At 47.5% G+C, this 18,892-nt stretch overlaps 1 protein-coding gene across 1 annotated transcript; it reads left to right on the forward strand.

Annotated features, from left to right (window-relative positions):
* Positions 1-15,349: 15,349 nt before the first annotated feature.
* Positions 15,350-16,663, forward strand: UHO2_06396 (uncharacterized protein; the record flags this gene model as incomplete). Its single annotated transcript, XM_041556404.1, has 1 exon — positions 15,350-16,663. One exon carries the CDS (start codon positions 15,350-15,352, stop codon positions 16,661-16,663), a length of 1,314 nt encoding a protein of 437 aa, XP_041412338.1.
* Between the last annotated feature and the right edge of the window lie 2,229 nt (positions 16,664-18,892).

An 18,892-nucleotide genomic window follows, 5' to 3' on the forward strand; every position in this document is an offset into this window, starting at 1 on the left:
CTCTGACCATGAATGAACAGAGGACATCAGAGACCTCAATGCCACTCATGACATGCTGCCCAATGATCAAGCCTGATGACATTGGCACATATGATGGCAACACCAAAAACCTGGAATTCTTCCTAGGCTGTGTGAAGTCTCTCATCGAGAGTCAACAGGACCTGACCTGGGAGAGTGTCATCATCAAAACTTTTCTGCTTTGCCTCAGAGAAACTGCCTCATGTTGGTACAAGGTACTGGGATCTCATCAATGCACTGAACTCAACACAGGTTGGACTATCTGGGAGACATCACTTTGCAATGTGTTCCAGCCAGATGTGAGTGAGATTCGATGTTTGGCAGGAGAGTGCAAGTGGGAATGGACAAAAGAATCAATTGCCTCCTACTTCTACACCAAGCTATCTCTCCTCCATGCAGCATTTCCCACACACCAAGAGACAGACCTCCTCAATGAGATACAGTACAGCTTACCAGCTTCATTGCAATTAGATGTCCAAACACATCTTCTTGCCAAACCAAACATGGATGACTTGCTCACCAAACTGCACAATCTCAAAGGGCCATGGAAAGCGACTCTCTGTTCTGGTGGCTACTACAACTTCCACAATGACTTGCTACCCCAGCCACTCACACTGTCCCTCATGTTCAGCACTCCAACCATACCGACATCGAACATAATGACCTCCTCCTGCGACAAGGCTTCTGTTCCATGTCTAGATAGTCAGGCATCCACCAAATTTGGACTTGCCACCAACTACAGCCTGGCCAATATATCATATGTCACCAAGGATGGTCAAAGTGTGCATATGTATTAACTCCTGAACTCCAAGCAGGTTACCACTTTAGGCCACCCATGCAGATTGTGCTTTCAGGATCACTTTGATTTTGAGCATGACTACCTGTCATGCCAACCCAAGACTGAGGGCCACATCACCCAAGCTGAACTAGACCTTGCTCAGGCTTACAGATACTCTGCACTGATGTGGAATCAGTCTATGCTCCAGATGACTACATCTCAAGCTCAAACATTCTAGAGGCAATGACAATCTCCCAAGACAGTGCCACAAACACATCCATGCATGAATCTGAAGTCATAGGCTTTTGCACACTTCCCCCTCAAGGGGGGGATGGGACCAGAATGTCCAGAAACTAGAACAACCAAAAAGCAATGTTCAGCACACAAGCATCAAGGAATCAATCCATCATGATAGTGCTACCCTGGGACTAACAGACATAGTCTTCCTCCTCAACCCAGAAATCTGCTCAAAGTCTATTCCACTTCTCCAATGTCGAAAGAACCCCCTTTCTGCAACCATCGACCTTCCCCCAGCACATGCAACTGGCTTGGGTTGGGCTTTCACCAGCCACATTCCTACCATGGCTTTTGTAAGCCTTGGCTCCCTTGACCTGCACCTGTCTCTCATTGACACAGGTGTGACTCTCTCCATCATCAACAAGAAGTTAGCTCAAGACCTCCACCTCCTTCCACTTCAAGGACCCAGCATTCAAGTGAATGGAGTCAGACACGACCACTTGCTAGGGTTTGCCATGCTGGCATTCTCGATTCAAGGCAGAAGACAAAATGACCCAGTCTTACTTCGATCCTCAGCAGACTTCCACATGCTCAGTAACTTTAGCCCAGGCATACTCTTGGGACTTGATGTCATCCACTCAACCAGCATGGTGATTGACATCTGTTCTGGAAGAGTGCAGGTCCAGGATGCCTCTTCTCCCATTTACAACACAAGAGGCAAGACCATGTCTGCCAAAAATGTCAGCTGAGCTCTTGTCATCCAAATCACCTCCTCCATACCACCTCACAGTCACAGTTTCATACAAATTCATCATAACTTGTTGCAGGATGTACAATACACTGTCGATAGCTCTCTCTGGACCTCTTCCAATGACACAGGGCCCCTAGCGGTCCCCTCTGCGATTCTCGATCACAACAACACAGGTCTCTGGGTGACAAATTTTGGCCCAACATCAATAGACATCCAGAGTGACACCAGACTTGCTGAAGCAACACCTCTAGCACCAGATGATATTGCAGTATTGGCAGGTTCATTCTGTCTCAACAAAGCTACAGCAAACCCCATCAAAGTTGTCGAGAAGGATTCTTTCGTCTCTGATGCAGTGTCGAAAGACGAGGCTGCTCTGAAGCCATTCAAAAACTCCACCAATCTTTCACCAAGCTATCCCTCAGTCAAAACAAATGAAACCCAGCCTGTAGCAGAACCTCAGCTGAACATCATCAACCCCCAACAGTGCTGAGCATCCTTCTCCTCTCTAACATCTGCTCCCCTCTCCACTGTGTGTAAAAGATCAGACTCCTTCAACAACCATTGGCCCAGAGTCAGTTGTCTCTCAGCACTCACCTCCCCCCAAACCAAAGTCATGAACAATGCCCAACCACTCAACTTCTCCAATGACCCATTGGCACAGCCTCCAGAACTGATCAACCTCAACACCCCTCTCATGGATCACGTTTTCCAAGTGGGTTGAGATGCCCAAGGCCAACTGCACCCCTTGATAGTCACTGTACTTCGCAATAACTTGGGGGCCTTCTCACTTGACAGAAAGCCAGGACATGTCTCTAATGTTGCAATGCAGCTTGAACTGGCACATCCAGATGCCCTCCACCCTGAAGCACCACACAGAGTCAGTCCTGACAAGCGTCAGGTGATTGATGACACTCTGGACCAGCTGCTAAATTGGGATGTCATTGAACCATCCAATTCCCCCATGTCATATCCAGTCCTCCTCATCAAGCAAGGTGCCAAGTGGAGGTTTTGTGTGGATTACTGAGGATTGAACACTGCCACCATTGCTGATCAGTATCCACTTCTGCACATTGATGATGTCTTCTAAGCCCTCTGCAGCCACAGGTTCTTCTCTGGACTTGATGTGGTGCACAGGTATCACCAACTTGATGTGGATGAAGAGGACTGCTGGAAGATGGCTTTTGTCTGTCATTGCAGGCTGTACCAGTACAAGCGTGTCCCATTTGGTCTCAAGAATGCACCAGCCTTCTTTCAATGCTTCATGGATCATCTCCTGGGTCACATGAGATGGACAGAAGCACTGGTATATCTCGATGACATGGTAGTCTTCTCTTTGTCACTAGAACAGCATGCCAGGTTGCTGGACTGTCTGTTGAAAGTGGCTCACAAAGTCAGTCTCAAGTTCTCACCAAGCAAGTGCCACTTCGCTCTGTCCTTGTTGACCCTCTTGGGCAGATGAGTTTCCACTCAGGGGATCTCCATGTTAACTGATTGCACTCAAGCAGTCTGCACACTGTCTCCACCAGAGACACTGCAAGACCTTTACCACCTGGTGGGCCTCTTCAACTACTATCATGACTTTATTCCCAACTATGCTGGCATTGCCTCCCCCCTCACAAGCTTGCTCAGAGGTCACAAATATCAACACTCCACCAAAGGCATGTGGCAATTGGTCAATGCAGAAGGTAAGACAACAAGAGCCATAGACATCAAGATCAATTGGGAGGCAGCACAGGACAAAGCCCTTGCCAATCTCAAGGCCGCCTTGTCTTCCCTGCTGACACTGGTGTACCCAGACTTCAATTGTCCATTCCTCCTCTACATCGATGCGTCCCAACAGGCCTTTGCAGCTGCACTCCATCAACAGTTACCTCCATTTGATTCTGAACTCACCTGAGACAAGACAGCCACTGCCTTGCTGGCTGAAGCAAACAACCTCAACATCCCCAACATGCCAACACATCGACTAAAATCGGATGGATTACTCAAGTCCATCGTGGACGCCATTGCGGCAGGTCATTCCAGAGTCGGCTACAAGATACAGGACGACACTCTGGTGTATGTGGGGCCACACCACACTTGCTGCTGTCTTTGTGTCCCCTACTCAGACCTACCCAACAACTTCCACAAAGCACATGACCTCAGCAGCCACTTCGGCTTTGCTAAGACTGCTCTGCATCTAGAATCGATCCACCACCCACATCTACCACCTGCGCTCCAAGCATACATCGATAACTGCCCAACTTGCTTATGCATGAAACTAGGTCATTGTGTTGGAGAACTCAGCATCGATCATGCTCTGTTGGCTGACAGACCTTTCCATACTATATCGGCTGACTTGCTTCTAGGCCTCCCAGACTGTGAAGGTTTGGATGCCACCCTGGTGATCATGGATACATTCTCGAAGCTCGTGCTCACCTCTCCCTGTACCAGTAGTGTCACAAGCACCCAGCTCTTTGACTCTCTCACTGATCTCGTCCTCCACAAAGGATGGAGACCAAAGGTCATCATCACAGACTTGGACAGGCACCTCATTGGTGCCACCAGCCAGAGGTTCGCTGCAAGCATTGGGGCCAAGCTGCATCCATTGGCCCCATACCATCAACAAGCAAACCCAGTTGAATGCCACATCCAAACGTTACAGCATGTCCTGCAAGCTTTCACCATGGAGTCTGCTGAGGATTGGGTCAATGTTCTTCCAGCTGCAGAATTGGCAATTAACTCAACCCCTTCTTTAACAACAGAGCAGATGCCCTTAGATCTCATGTACATCATCCAGCCAGATCAACCTCTTCTTCCTTCTCTATCAGATGTCACCATGGAAGGTCGCCTTGCCATCACCAAGGCTCATCTCAAATCTGCTTGGCAGACAACACTTCAACACCTGGAGGCAAACAAGTCTCAATATGACATGAGACATGAGCCTCTACACACCCTGCATGTTGGTGACCACATCTTCATATGCACCAACAATCGACCCATTCTGGGTGCACAATGGCATGCCAAACTTGACCCAAAGAAGGTTGGTCCCTTCCCCATCAAACAAGTCCTTTTGCGACACTGCTTCAAGCTCAATCTACCCCCTGACTTGTATTCTGATGACCTCTTTGACATCTTGCAACTCGAACCCACACCCAAAGAGCACAACCCATTTGACTGCTCCTTGGTTGCCCCTGTCACTACAGAAAGTCGAGGTAACATGCACTTTGAAGTTGAAGCCATCATGGGTCAGCGAACTTTCAGAAACTACATTCAATACCATGTCAAGTGGTGAGGGGATCCATGCACCACCTGGGAGTTTGAGCAAGACCTGCTCAAAGATGGCTGCAAAGCTGTTATCCAAGATTGGAACAGCAAAAGTGCATCATCGCCAGCTGCAACAGCTAACACACTCGACTCCTCCCTTCACAAGTGTCTGATCACCTTTATCTCCACAACTACATCTCCAGCTGATGCCAAACTTCTCAGCCTTGAACTCGAGATCTCCTGCTTGGCATGGGCCATTCACCATCTGCAACACTTCCTTGAAGGTGCAAGCAAAATCACAGTCATGACAGATCATGCTCCTCTCAGTGCAGTCCTTCAAGGCAACTTGCCTAGCTTGCAACAGTTCACCCCTTGTATCGAATGTTTCCAGACCTACTTAATGCCTTTCCTTGACTCAATGGAGTTCATGCACAAACCTGGCAAGCAACATTCCAACATTGACACTCTCTTGTGCCTATCAGCTGAACCCAATCTCCTTACTGTCACTCTTCATAGCTCCCTCACACCTCACCTCATATTGTAAAGCACCCTCTGGTCCATTAGTCTCATATATGTATGTATGAATTCTTTTCCATCAAAGGGGGGGATGTATTGCGCCACACTCGTCTTGGCCTCTCAGCCAGGATGTTTGTGTGCACAAAGAAAGCCCACTCTCATCATGTCATGCTCATCCAAGCCACTCGGCCAGGATGTTCATGGTCATCGAGATATCACTCTCTTCATCGCCGAGTCTCGCTACCTTCTGAAATACCATCGATTCACAACCTCATCTTGGGACTGCGCAGCAGCACAGTGATACAACACATGCGCTATGTTAGAAGCAATGCTCTGCAATTGCAACTGTTGACAGAATACTAACTATACTTTCTGTGAAGCTATAACTAGTGATATAAGGTGTAGAGTGGATGGGAATCCACTTGGCTACTATGATGAGAAGGTATGGTTTTATACATCTTTGCAGTGTTGCCTGCAACTCTGCTCCAGCTCTCCATCTCCAGAGAGCACCCTCTTTGTTGAGCACTGCTCCTCCTGTTCTTTTGTGGTCGATGAGGGTCAGTCTGTTACTTCATCATTGACAGGGGTAGCCCCACTTCATCCTAGTGGTGGTGTGCCCCCTTTCATCTACCTCCTGTTGTTGGCGCCCATCTGCTTGCACCAACTTCATTGTTGTGCAAGGCCCCTACTTCATCCAGTGGCAACCTCTCCCTTGTTCATTGTCATCCTCTTGCTGCATTGGTGATAAAGGTATCTCTTGAACCAATTCCTGTGAGGCCTGTTGCAGCAAGCATGATACTGCTGATTCTACTGACTCCTGTAGTAAGACCTGTGTTCCTACCAATCCTGACAAGTTTTGTCATAGAGCTGTTGATCCTACCAATCTCACTGAACTCTGTTGGAACTCTACTTTTGCCCAATCCACAATGGTTGCACAAGATCCCTTCATATGAATCCAGTTCTTCATGCGCATCCATCTGGTCCCATGACATATAGTTGATGGAAATTGTCAAACCATGGTTCTTCCTGCAGAATCCTGTTCCATTCTCTGAGAAGCAGACTGTCTGTATGAAGATCAGATAGCAAGAAGCCTTGACCTGTCTGGCTCATCAAGTCATACCATGCCTTGAACTGGTCTTTCAAGGATTTGGCTTTCTGAAGCACAACCTTTGCATCAGATGTGTCATCAGCTTGTAGCTGTGTCCAATCTCCTTTGCAATTGCAGTCTTGTTGGATCCCCACACTGTATCATTGCTTCGATTGTGTATGAGAATTGCTGCCCAGTGTCATAAGGCCGGATGCGCAGAAGCAGGAAGAATAGATGTCATCTGAGGAGGAGCGCAGGAATCGCAGGATCGGGCAAAATAAGGGTTACAGCAGAGTTCATCGAGATCTGTAGTAGACAGGCTCTATGACAGATTTTGCCCAAATTGGCACAAGCGGGACTGTACAGTCCCTGTGCATAAGTTTGGGGACAATTGGGTAATTTCCCAATTTAGTCAGTTACCCCACATTCAGGTCATTGTCGTCATTGAGCAATAGCACTACCATCATACTAATCAAGAACACTTCAAACACTGATATGGTCTGTGGCAATGAGCTCTCTCCAAGCAAGCATGCTTCAATCATTGCAATGCATGATACTGGGCTGCCAATTCGATGAATTGCAGAGCTAAGCAGCATTTCCAAAACAGCAGTTCACAAGACCATCCATAACTTTAAGGAGTGTGGTTCCTTCAAAACAAAAGCATGATCTGGCCATCCACACTCCTGGACAGCTACCTCAGACTGATACCTTCAGTGTGAGGTACTCAAAAACCCATTTTTATCATGGCAACAGCTGTGAGCATTGCTTGGTGGCATTCCAATAATGCAGCTCTGGAAAGCAGCATACCAGGCCAGTATTAACTGCTGGATTGCAATTTGAAAACCATTTCTGACATCCAAAAACTGGCATAAACATCTAGAATGGGCCAAGGCTAACAGCACCACTGATTGGAGGGGTGTGTTGTTCACAGATGAGGCAGCTGTTGAGGTTGGCTACTGGCCCAGATGCACATGGGTTAGTTGCTGGAAAAACACTCAAGAAGACATCAACAACATGGTTCCAACATTCTGTTCCAGCCATTTCAGCATCCAGGTATGGGCCAGCATTGCATACAACCTTAAAACCCCATTGGTTGTGCTCCCATTGGCTCCAAGAAAGAAGTGGCCAGGGTCAGCTAATCAATGGGATCCTGCCAAGAACCTCACAGCTGTCAGATATCACAATTGGATCATTGATGGCCCACTCTGGGATGCTGTAACTGCTGTTAGTGCATACCCTGACAGCCTGTCAGTTGTCAAAGACAGCAGCAGCTGTCATCAGGCTGCTATCTGCAAGCAATGGTGGGCCAAATACCACATTAAGATGCAGGAACACCTGCTGGCTTTGCCAGACCTTAACCCTATTGAGAACATATGGTATATATTCAAAAACTTGCTTGGTAAGTGCTTGCTGGTACCAAAAACCTGGGATGAGCTTGCAAGAGCTGCAGAGGAAGTGTGGAACACCCAGATCATGCTTGAACATATCAATCCTGTTATTGAGTCAATGGAGCATCACGTGGAGCAAGTGCTCACTAAGCATGGAGGTCTGCTCAAGTATTAGTTGGCTCTGAGACTCACTGCAATTGAAAGCTCTTCTTCCAAGCTTGCTCACTGTGTGTTTTGCTCAGTCTGACACTTATGAGAGATCACTCCTCCAAGCAGATGGAAGCTATGCTATCAGATGGTTGATTTATTGTCTATTGGACCCTGTCCCCAAACTTTGGACAGGGACTGTACAATGAATCCCGCCAGAATCTGTAGTATCATGATCATATGATAGATCTTGCAGAAGCTGGTGCAAGGGGTGCCAATTATACAGATCCCACAGCTGGATAGATGTTGAGGACACTGGGTCCACCACCTTGATGAAGCAGAGGGGACAACTCAACAATGAACTTGGAGCATGAGGATGGGTGAGATGAACAAGGGGTGCGAGTCACCACTCAGATGAAGTGGGAGTGGCCCCTGTCAATAATGAAGCAGCACGAGGACTGTCCATCTGCAGGAAGCAAGGGAAGCAGTGCCAATGAGCAGCATTGCAAGGGGGATAGGAAGGACGAGGAGGAGGAGCAGTGTTGAAGAGGCCTCCCAGAGCAGGAGCAGTGTCGCAGGCGACGTTGCGGGAATGGTTATATAACCATGCTCCTTGCCATAGCAATTGAGTGGATCCTCATCCACTCTACACCTTACATTACATTACTAGCTATCACTTTACAACAAGTATACTTAGTATTCCATCAACAAGTTGCAATTGCAGAGCATTGCTTCTATTGTAGTGTGTGTGTTGTATCACCACTCATTGACATCATCTGAAGGTGGTATTAACTGCAGTCCAGATATTGAACAACACCGAAGGCAGTTCATACTGTGGTCTGGCTCTCTCAATCATTAGAAACTGAAGGCAGTTGTCCACTGTGGTCTGGGGATCATCAATCATTCAGTCAACACACTGGACACTCATGTTGAAGCAACATCATTAGGACCAGACCTTGGTGTCATCTCAATGTATCTTTGGTTATTGATTGTGCTGAGCTACCTCTGGATGGAGTGTCCACAGCAGTTAGTCAAAACCTGTGATAACTTCCAAGCTACCACATATTTGAGTGAGAAAAGTCATAGAAGGCTTCTATGACAGATTTCAGCAAGAATAATAATAAAGGGCTTTTACCACAGATCTCGCTAGGATCAGTAGTAGTTGGCTTTTTACTACAGATTTCGGGTTTCAGGCGCGCGACCGCTGACACACCGACTACAGTGGTGAACTGGACCGCAAGTGTTTTGGGGAACACCGCCTACAGTTGACGTCCGACGGTGATGAAACTCCCAAGTCCCCCTCTCCATTTTGAAGAGCAAAATCCAGGCTGGTTGAACACACCTGCTGCTTTACTCTAATTTCTTTAGCCTCGCACGACGGCTTGAACATCCCTAACATAGTATAGTGTTTTGCTCAATAGCTTGAACACCATACTTAGACTGATATCTCCCGATAAGCATCGTCGCTAAGTGTCACATTTTCCATAAGTCACTTCTTTCATCATCGTTATCTTCAGCAGGGCCTTCTCTTTCTCGGCAACATTCTTTTGACTGACTGGTAAGCAAGAGCGGGATTAAATAATTTAGCAAGAACCATGGCAATTGTATTGTTTGAAAATGAACAGATAAATCACTCAATGAGCGGGTTTTTGGTGGCTGATCGTGACAAACCCCATTCAAAGAGCTGTAACTTAAGTTGACTTTATTTAATGCTCGCAGATGTTAAAGATTGTGACACTTAGCGACGCTTATCGGGTGATATTAATTCAAAGCACAGTATTGCAGCTATTGAGAAGAAACACTATGCTATATTGACTTAGAGAAAAGTACGTGGTGGCAGCCTCGAGCTTTCAGCTTAATAAATATACAAAGCAGCGGTACATGCCCAAAGGTAAGAGCTTTCCACTTAACGACAAAGTGTGTCAACGAGCGTGGCCCATCTGTCCCCGATCCCTTACTATATCGGCTCTGCACGATTTCTCATGATATCGTCTTATGTCACTTTTAGTGTCTTACTGGATCATATCCTTCAGCAGCGGACTTCTCCAAAAACAGTGCGTTCTGTTCGACAAAGATTTTGTACGCATTTACACAACCCTTATTGAAATTCGAAACACTGTCATTGCAAATTCCAGAAATTTGTCTTCATGATGTTTTGCATCACTGCAGCGGCATTGCATATGACTTTCCGACAATTGCCATTTTCTTGATCGGCATTTTGCCACCTTCAATAATCATTATAATCTAACGACGCCTAAAGACACATGTCACATCCCGCTAGCCGGCTTAAAAATGTTACTTTGGTCTGCGCAGCACCTTTTCAGACCTGGGAATGAACTGCAATGAGAAAAGGTACGACACTTAGCGATGCTTTGCTGAGGGTAACTATCCAGCACGACCCTGAAGATCGGGCAGAGCCGATCTGAGCGAGGGATCGGATACTACTGGGTCCCGCACGTTGTCGTACTTTGTCACTGAAAACAATGCTCCCACATGTGGGATGCACTGAGACTTTGTATATATATCAAGGGGAGAGCTCGAGGCTCTCACCACATTCTTTTCTTATGTCAATATTGTATAGTGTTTTGCTCAACACAGTGCTTAACGATTTCTTACTGTATCGGCGCTCTGCCCGATCCCTTGCCCTATCGGCCTACGCTTCAATCACCATCTCGCTGGATCGTATCCTTCAGCATGTAATTGTGTCCAACTCTTGTATTCGGTGTGGACACATTGTGTTTTTAGACTTTGTAGTAATTTGGAACTTGAAACATAAAGCTGCGTTTGATTCGCCCAAATTTATGACAAATGCATCACAGGCATATGATAAGAATGACGAACGTGCTGAAGGTTACGATCCAGTAAAATGTTAGAATAATGAAAGAATACGGGTGTCAACACTCAGTGGTCGACGATGGTGGTACTGCTTGGTTCCGCTCGTTGTCACACTTCATCTTTGAGAGGCATACTCCCACATTTGGGTATGTGCCGTTACTGTATATATATATCGAGCGGAAAGCTCCAGGCTGCCACCACGTTCGAATTAGGTCAATATAGTATAGTGTTTCTGCCTCAATAGCAGTAGTACTGTGCATTGACTGTTATCACACGTTGAGTGTTGCCAACTGTCCTCTTCTATTATGTAGCAGACTAGAGCTCTCTGCTCGATATATTTATACAGGAGAGAGAGGCCGCCGGAGGTGGGAGTATTGGCCTCCCACAATTTGCATGGATGTATACCATTCAATATGAAGCATTGCATCGAGCGGGACCAAACCACTCCTGAAGAAAACCATCCAGCAGGACACGAAGAGTGACATAAGTGAATGTGGCGAGAGATCGGGCAGCCCCAATCTAACCGGCGATTTGATACTACTGGGTCCCGCTTGTTGTCATACTTTGTCATTGAGGATGATGCAGTTGAAGAAAAAATTTGCAGCTCTCGAAAATGGAGAGGGGGACTTCGGAATTTCTGGACTCAAATTGCTGAAACAGCCAAGTCCCCCTCCGGATTTGCGCTTTGACTTAGAATATCATCATCATTAACAAAGTACCCTTCAACTGATGCTCCCGCATGTGGGATGCACTGACACTTTGTATATACAGCTCGCGCGTAAACTGTCCCCTCTCTCCAAGACTGTGTAATTGATATTGACATTGCATGCAAAAATCGTGCTTCAAAAAGGAGTTGAGAATAATTTTATTGTGGGACAGTAAATGGAGCATTCCACCAAATAGTGACACCACTCCATTCCTGATCTTGTGGGCTTTCAATTACAATGAAACTTGCAATGGAACTTGGTGGGTGCCTTCATGTACATCAAAAGTAGTGATGTGGAAGGTTTCAGCTCAATCAGATGACTGTGAGCAATCTGGTGGCACTTCCAGTCTGACACCATCATATCTATACTATCATGCCTGAAACCACTCCAGAGAAGCACAGATCTGCACTCTTTCACCTCCACAATGGGGAATCTATACATTCAGTTGCTGAACAACTTGGTTTGAGCAAGTCTACTGTGAATTGCATCAGCAAAAGCACCCCAACTGATGTTCCAAAGTCAAAGGGGGGCCAGCCAAAAAAAACTCCAGCCCTGTCATGTTTGCTTCCTGGACCACTATTTCAAGCTCAATTGCACCTCCACAGTCAGGAAAGCATGTCAAGCACTGCAGGAGACATTCCAAGTCAAAGCTTGCCCAACCACAGTAAGGAAAGTACTTCAATATTGTCACTACAAAGCATGGAGGTTGGTGAAAAAACCAAAACTACCCAAGAGACACTACATAGCCCACTGTAAATTTGCCAAAGAGCACAAGGATATGACTGTTGAGGATTGGAAGAAGGTTGTATGGTCAGACAAGACAAAGATTTAATTTTTTGGACCAGATGGTAAGCAGTTCTGTTGAGTTAAGAACACCAGCTTCAACAGTAAGCTTGTCAGGCCTACAGTCAAGTTTTGCAGCAGCTCCATCATGATCTGGGGTTGTATGATGTGAGAAGGGGTGGGAGGTATGCACTTGGTGCTGGGTATAATGGATTCAGACCAGTACATTGAAATCTTGAATGACAAGCTTGTGAAAATGATCTTGGATTTGCACTTTCAGCATGCATATACTGATATCATTTTTCAGCAAGACAATGACCCTAAACACACATCCAAGAAGACTACAAAGTGGCTGACAAGCAATAACATCAAGATTATGGAATGGCCAGCACAGTCACCTGACTTAAACCTGATTGAACACCTCTGGCACCATCCCAAAATGCAACTCTCAAAGTATAGTACAATTGCAAAGTCCAGGGATGAACTGCTCAAGAGATGCAAGGCTGAATGGGCAGCAATCACTCCAGAGACATGTAGGACCCTAATAGAGAGTATGCCACACCACATAGAGGTGCTGGAGATTGCGATCCAGTGCGACGCCAAAGGATGATGCGGGGCCGATCTGTTCGGAGATCAGACAGAGCCGATCTGGTTAGATGACCGATCTGATCAGAGATCGAGCTGAGCTGATCTCACCAGAGATCAGGTGCAACACAGTCCCATCTGTTGTCATGGTAGATCATTAAGTTGGAGTACTCCCACCTTTGGCATGTGCTGCTCACATGTATATATATCTCACAGAGAGCACTAGGCTCTTGCCACATTCCTTTAGTCAATTGAGTATATTTGTTTCTGTCTATAACAGCAGTGACATTGTACTCAGACTCTCCCTGATCACCAGTATTGGGACTCAAATCGTCTTCACTTTTCAACAGGTTATGAGCCCAACAAGCCGATATACTATCAACATGTCAAACCCTGACTACTCATTGTATGAACACTTCGTCGAGGTGATTGAGGAGCTCCTCCCTTGCCTTCCAGACATAGTACAAAACTATTATTGTCAATTGATCAATGACAACACCTATGGTACACCAAAAGAACCAAAGGCTGGGCTGATCTTCAAATACACCAGTAGGACTAACATCAAGCAAGTAGTGACACCCCTCACTATCATGATCAAGTGTGTTACCACACCCTATCATGCAAAGCATGTTCTTTACCCCTTCCATAGCTGCTTCGAGCTTGAATGACAAATGAGAACACATGTGACCTCGTTCATCAGCAATGAGAAGGATGCAACCTGCATCCTCCACTTCATGATTGAGGATCCAAGGTGGTTTGAAGTGGAAGCTGGTGCTCTGGAACAGGATTCAACACGACATCATCCAAAGGGGGAAATGTCATACAGGACTCAACAATGGATGAAGCTTCCGATCTGGAAGAGGAGTTGGACATGGCATTGTCCGAAGGGGGAAATGTCATGCAGGACTCAAAGACGGACGAAGCCTCTGACGTAGCATCGTCCGAGGGGGGAAATATCGTGCCTGCTGCAGCAGGTGATGGTTGTCATGGGCCTGAATGCTCAAGAAGCAGGAGGGTCACTAGTTCATATGGAAGGAGCACAGGTATCGGAGATCTAGTCAATACCAGTGGTGAGCATGGTTGTAGTGCAGTATCCATGGAGACCATGGACTCCTACAGACTCACATGCAAAAGAGGACCAGGCCCATATGCGAGGAGGGCCAGGCACAGCCATGAAGAGGACCAAGGTCAAGGAGCATGCAGATGGTTACCACTCAGGGGCTCGAGAGACAAGAGTCAAAAGAACTGTCACTGGTCAAAGGAGAAGGAGCAGTGTATAGGGAACCAGCAAGCAGGTCCTGAGGAGGAGGAGCAGTGTCGAAGGAGTCAACACCACTCAGGAGGCACAGGGGTGCCAAGCAAGCAGGATAGCAAGGAGGAGGAGCAGGGCTAGAGGAGCCCCTGTACAGTACTCGATGAAGAAGGTACTCTCTGGAGAGAGAGAGCAGGAGCAGCGTCACTGGCGACACTGTGAAGAGGTATATAACCATGCTTTCTCATCATCAAAGGTTGAGTGGATCCTCATCCACTCTACACACATCATAACTAGTTATCACTTCAGCATAAGTATATATCAGTTTCAGTCAGCATAGTAGCAATCTATCAAGGTTGCTCCTCATTGTAGTGTGTGTGTTGTATCACCACTACCTGACATCCGAAGGTGGTTCATAGCAAACCAGCAGTCTGGATATAGATAGAACTGAAGGCAGTAGTCCACTGTGGTCTGGGGATCACTTCAAGCATCAAGTCAACACACTGGACACTTGTGTTGATGCCACCAACCTTATCACCAACACCATCAACCTCATCATCATCAACACTCACACCAGACCTTGGTGTCATCATAACCTATATATTGATATTGATCATGCTGAGCTACCCCTGAATGGAGTGTCCACAGAGGTCAGCCGAAACCTACAACAGTATATACAATGAATGCCACCCACTGTCATTGCACAACTTGATAGTTGCCAAGCAATGTAGCTCATCGAGACCGATACCGAGACAATAGCTGTCACACAGTTTGATAGTCACCAAGTATCTCGACAGACCGACCTGGGTTTCAGGCGCGAGACCCCTGACAATGGTCTCACCATCACTGGTCTGAGCTTTGTCAATGCTGCGGCTGCTCATTGTGGACTCCACACCTCATCATCACCTGTCTCCCATCCCACTAGTGTGGATGCAAGCTTCAACATCAAGATCGATGACAAGCAACCTCTTCCCAAGCCACTGGAAGGCACACCCAATGACATTTCGGAAGCACTCACGATGGATGGCGACAAACCCAATGCCAGCGACTACAATTGCATCGAAGATACATACGATACAAGCAAGTCCATGACAAGCAAAGCACTTTGCAGCACTCATGAGATGTATGGTGACGGCGAGATGGATCCCCATCTCTACACTGACGTCGCCACCATGGACAAGCCCTGCGAGCCCTGTCTCCAAGCGACCATCGGAGGAGCCATCAAGACCTTTGTCGATGCCAAGGACATGGACACCTACGCTCGTCGTGAGCGTCTCGGCATCACCACTGCCATCACTCCCTTCAACCTCTCCGCTGCTCGGCGCTCTTCCCTCATTGCCACTTCCCCCACCACTGGCGTCCCTGGCTATCAGATCCACGATACCCTTAACGCCTCCAAAGCTGCAGCACATTTCGCGGCCCCCACAAAGGATCTCGAGATCTCTGCTCAGGATGACATGCACTACTGTCTCGCACACCTTGCCACCAACCTCAAGGCACTTGTAATTCAGGACCCCAAGACAGACATGTCCAGGGTTACCATGGACATCCATGTCGGCCATCTCAGCGACCTTGAGGAGCTTCAAGGCATTGCTCAATTCTATATCTCGCCAGACCACCTCAAGAGTGCATTGGACCGATTCACCCAATCCTTCCTAGAACATCTCTTCAAGTCATCATGCTCGGAGCAAGAGACCAAGGCTGTCGACAGAGACCACAAGTTCACCCCCTTTGACTCCGTTTCCAAGCGCATTACCACCGAGGTCGAGAAGAACGGCAAACAGTACATCGCCACCAAGAGTGCCACCAACACTATTCTCAAGCCCTGCACCCCTGATGCCAAGACTGCCACCCAGTACCAAAAGGTCACTGACAGCTTTACTTTGCGAGGTTTTGGTTTGCTCAGCATTTCTATGAACACTGATGGTCAGTGGAAGCTCCTTGATCTTGTTCCTGTGTTTGACCCTCCCTGCTCTGACATTGCAACAATCATCACCAAGGCTCAGCTGCTCAATACCTCAGTTCAGATGATCACTGGTGATGCCATCACTATTGACAAGGAGACCTGCAAGATGCTCCAGCACCGTGTTCACTTGGCCGTGATTACTGGGGACAATGTCAATGATGCTCCCCCACTCAAGAAGGATGGGAAGCAGTATATCGCTGCCAAGGATGCCTCCAATGCTATTCTCAAGCAGCTCATTGGAGCAATCTGCAAATCGGCTGGCGTAGAAGGCAAGATTGCCAATGATGAGGCCAAAGGGTTCATCAAGCATGCAGAATGCCTCAAGCTGATTCACGGGCAGAACCTCACCATCATTACTGTCAGCTGAGTTTCATACCCAACTATGGAACTCTTCGTCAAGCTCCTAGATGATCACGATGGACAGCAGGACAGTAAAGCCATCGATGCACTCAAGATCGTTGGCAAGGAACATGTGATGATCCAGATCAGATGTTGGCTTGTCATGTGCATGGCAACGACAGCACAAATCAGGTGTGACGTTTGGCTACACGGTTGCATCGAGGGGGGAATGGGTTCTACCATGCAAATGCTCAGCCTCACCCCCAATACCGCCCCTGATACCGCCCTGATGCTGACCTGTGCCGTCAACAATGAAGATCAAGAGCTGCCTGACCGCAGAGTCAACCTCTCCTCCCGAGTTGCTCGCAGCAGTACCATCACTGAGATGAAGAGCCGTACCCACCAAGAGTCGGCACCGCAACACCACGGCGAAGCGCCCAAGGCGCAACTCAAGTTCAAGGATGCTGGACGCGAGACCATCAACTCGTACAAGCAAAGGATCGAGGAGATCCATGGCGAAGCGCCCAAGACGCAACTCAAGATCAAGGTTGCCAACCCTGTTGCCAAACTCGACAGTGACAAGATGGCCCGTATCATCTGGTACAAGTTCCATCAAGATCTCACCCTTCCCTTCCTCGACATTGATCTCAAGTACTATGATTGCAGTATGGAGCATCGTGATGCCATGGGTGACAAGGTGACCATTGAGGCTGCTGAGGCTATCAAGAAGTGCAAGGTTGGCATCAAGTGTGCCACCATCACCCCTGATGAGGGTCACATTAAGGAGTTCGGTCTTCAGAAGATATGGGTCTCTCCCAATGGTACCATTTGACACATTCTTGGCAGTACTGTCTTCCGTGCACCTATCATTCACAAGGGTCTGCCTCATCCTGTTCAAGGTTGGACCAAGCCAATTGTTAATTTTTGGTCATCACACTTTTGGTGATCAGTACTGCTACCAGAACCCTGCGGTTGACAAGGCTGGCAACTCGAGGATGACATTCACTCCTAACGATGGCTCTGCACCACAGCAGTGGGACACGTTCAGGTTTCTTGATGGCAGAGGTGTTGGTCTTGCTATGTACAACACTACCAAGTCCATCAGCGACTTTGCTCATGCTTCCTTCAAAATGGCTCTGAAGAGGAAGATGCCCCTCTACACGTCGACCAAGATGCACATTCATCTCCTGCCCCTCTGTCAAGTTAGCATGCATCCTCAAGTCGCTCCCCAATTCCATGGTGGTGTTGTGGAGTCAAGAAATCTGCAAAGTATTGACAAGGTGCTCAAGTTGATGATCGACTCTACACACACCGAGCTACACAGCACCAGGATGTATTGGCTCGACCGTCGCACCCACCGCACCATTATAATCTGCCTCATCAAGGTGATCGAGTCGGGAGACACCAAACTGATCCATCATGTCTTGCTACGCCTCAAAAGCCAACTGTCCAGTGGTGACTTCTTCCGAATCATTCAAGCACCTGTTTCCGATGTGATGCTACCACCCCTGAGACAGACAAGTAATAACCGCTTGCGATCCACGGCCAAGTTGGCCCCTGCACGCCAATACTTCTCGCTGGTGTCCAACTTGCTCAAAGCATATGCCAAAGAGGTGGATTGTGACCTGCTCAAAGGTTCACAAATGACAATTGGCTTCTCTGCCTATCCAACATGCTTTTGAGAGGCGCTATTACGGCCAAGGCCACACTTTCACTGGCCATGCCACCATTGCAATACTCCTCCAACCAAGACAATGCTCATTGTCACGGCCGTGATGCTGCAAGCTCAACAGATCGAAGGGATCGAAATGCACACCTTGCATTGCATGAACATCAACAAACTCAAAGTGCACAGTCACAAGTGGTGGCTCACCTCAGGCATCAGGTCAGGCTTCATGTGCACTCACATTTGTATCCACATTACCGACTGGAAGGGTATTGTCACCAAGGATCGATGGGGCATACTGGATCGAGAGGGGGTGCTGGAGATTGTGATCCAGTGCGATGCCAAAGGATGACGCGGGGCCGATCTGATCGGAGATCAGGCAGAGCCGATCACTACTTTCGATGTATATGAAGGCGCCCACCAAGTTACATTGCAAGTTTCATTGTAGTCGACAGCCCACAAGGTCAGGAATGGAGCAGTGTTGCTATTTGGTGGCATGCTCCATAAACTGTCCCACAATAAAAAAAATTCTCAGTTCTTTTTTGATGCACAATTTTTGCATGCAATGTCAATATCAATTACACAGTCTTG

Source organism: Ustilago hordei (assembly GCF_900519145.1).
Source record: "Ustilago hordei strain Uho2 genome assembly, contig: UHO2_contig_18, whole genome shotgun sequence".
NCBI lineage: Eukaryota > Fungi > Basidiomycota > Ustilaginomycetes > Ustilaginales > Ustilaginaceae > Ustilago > Ustilago hordei.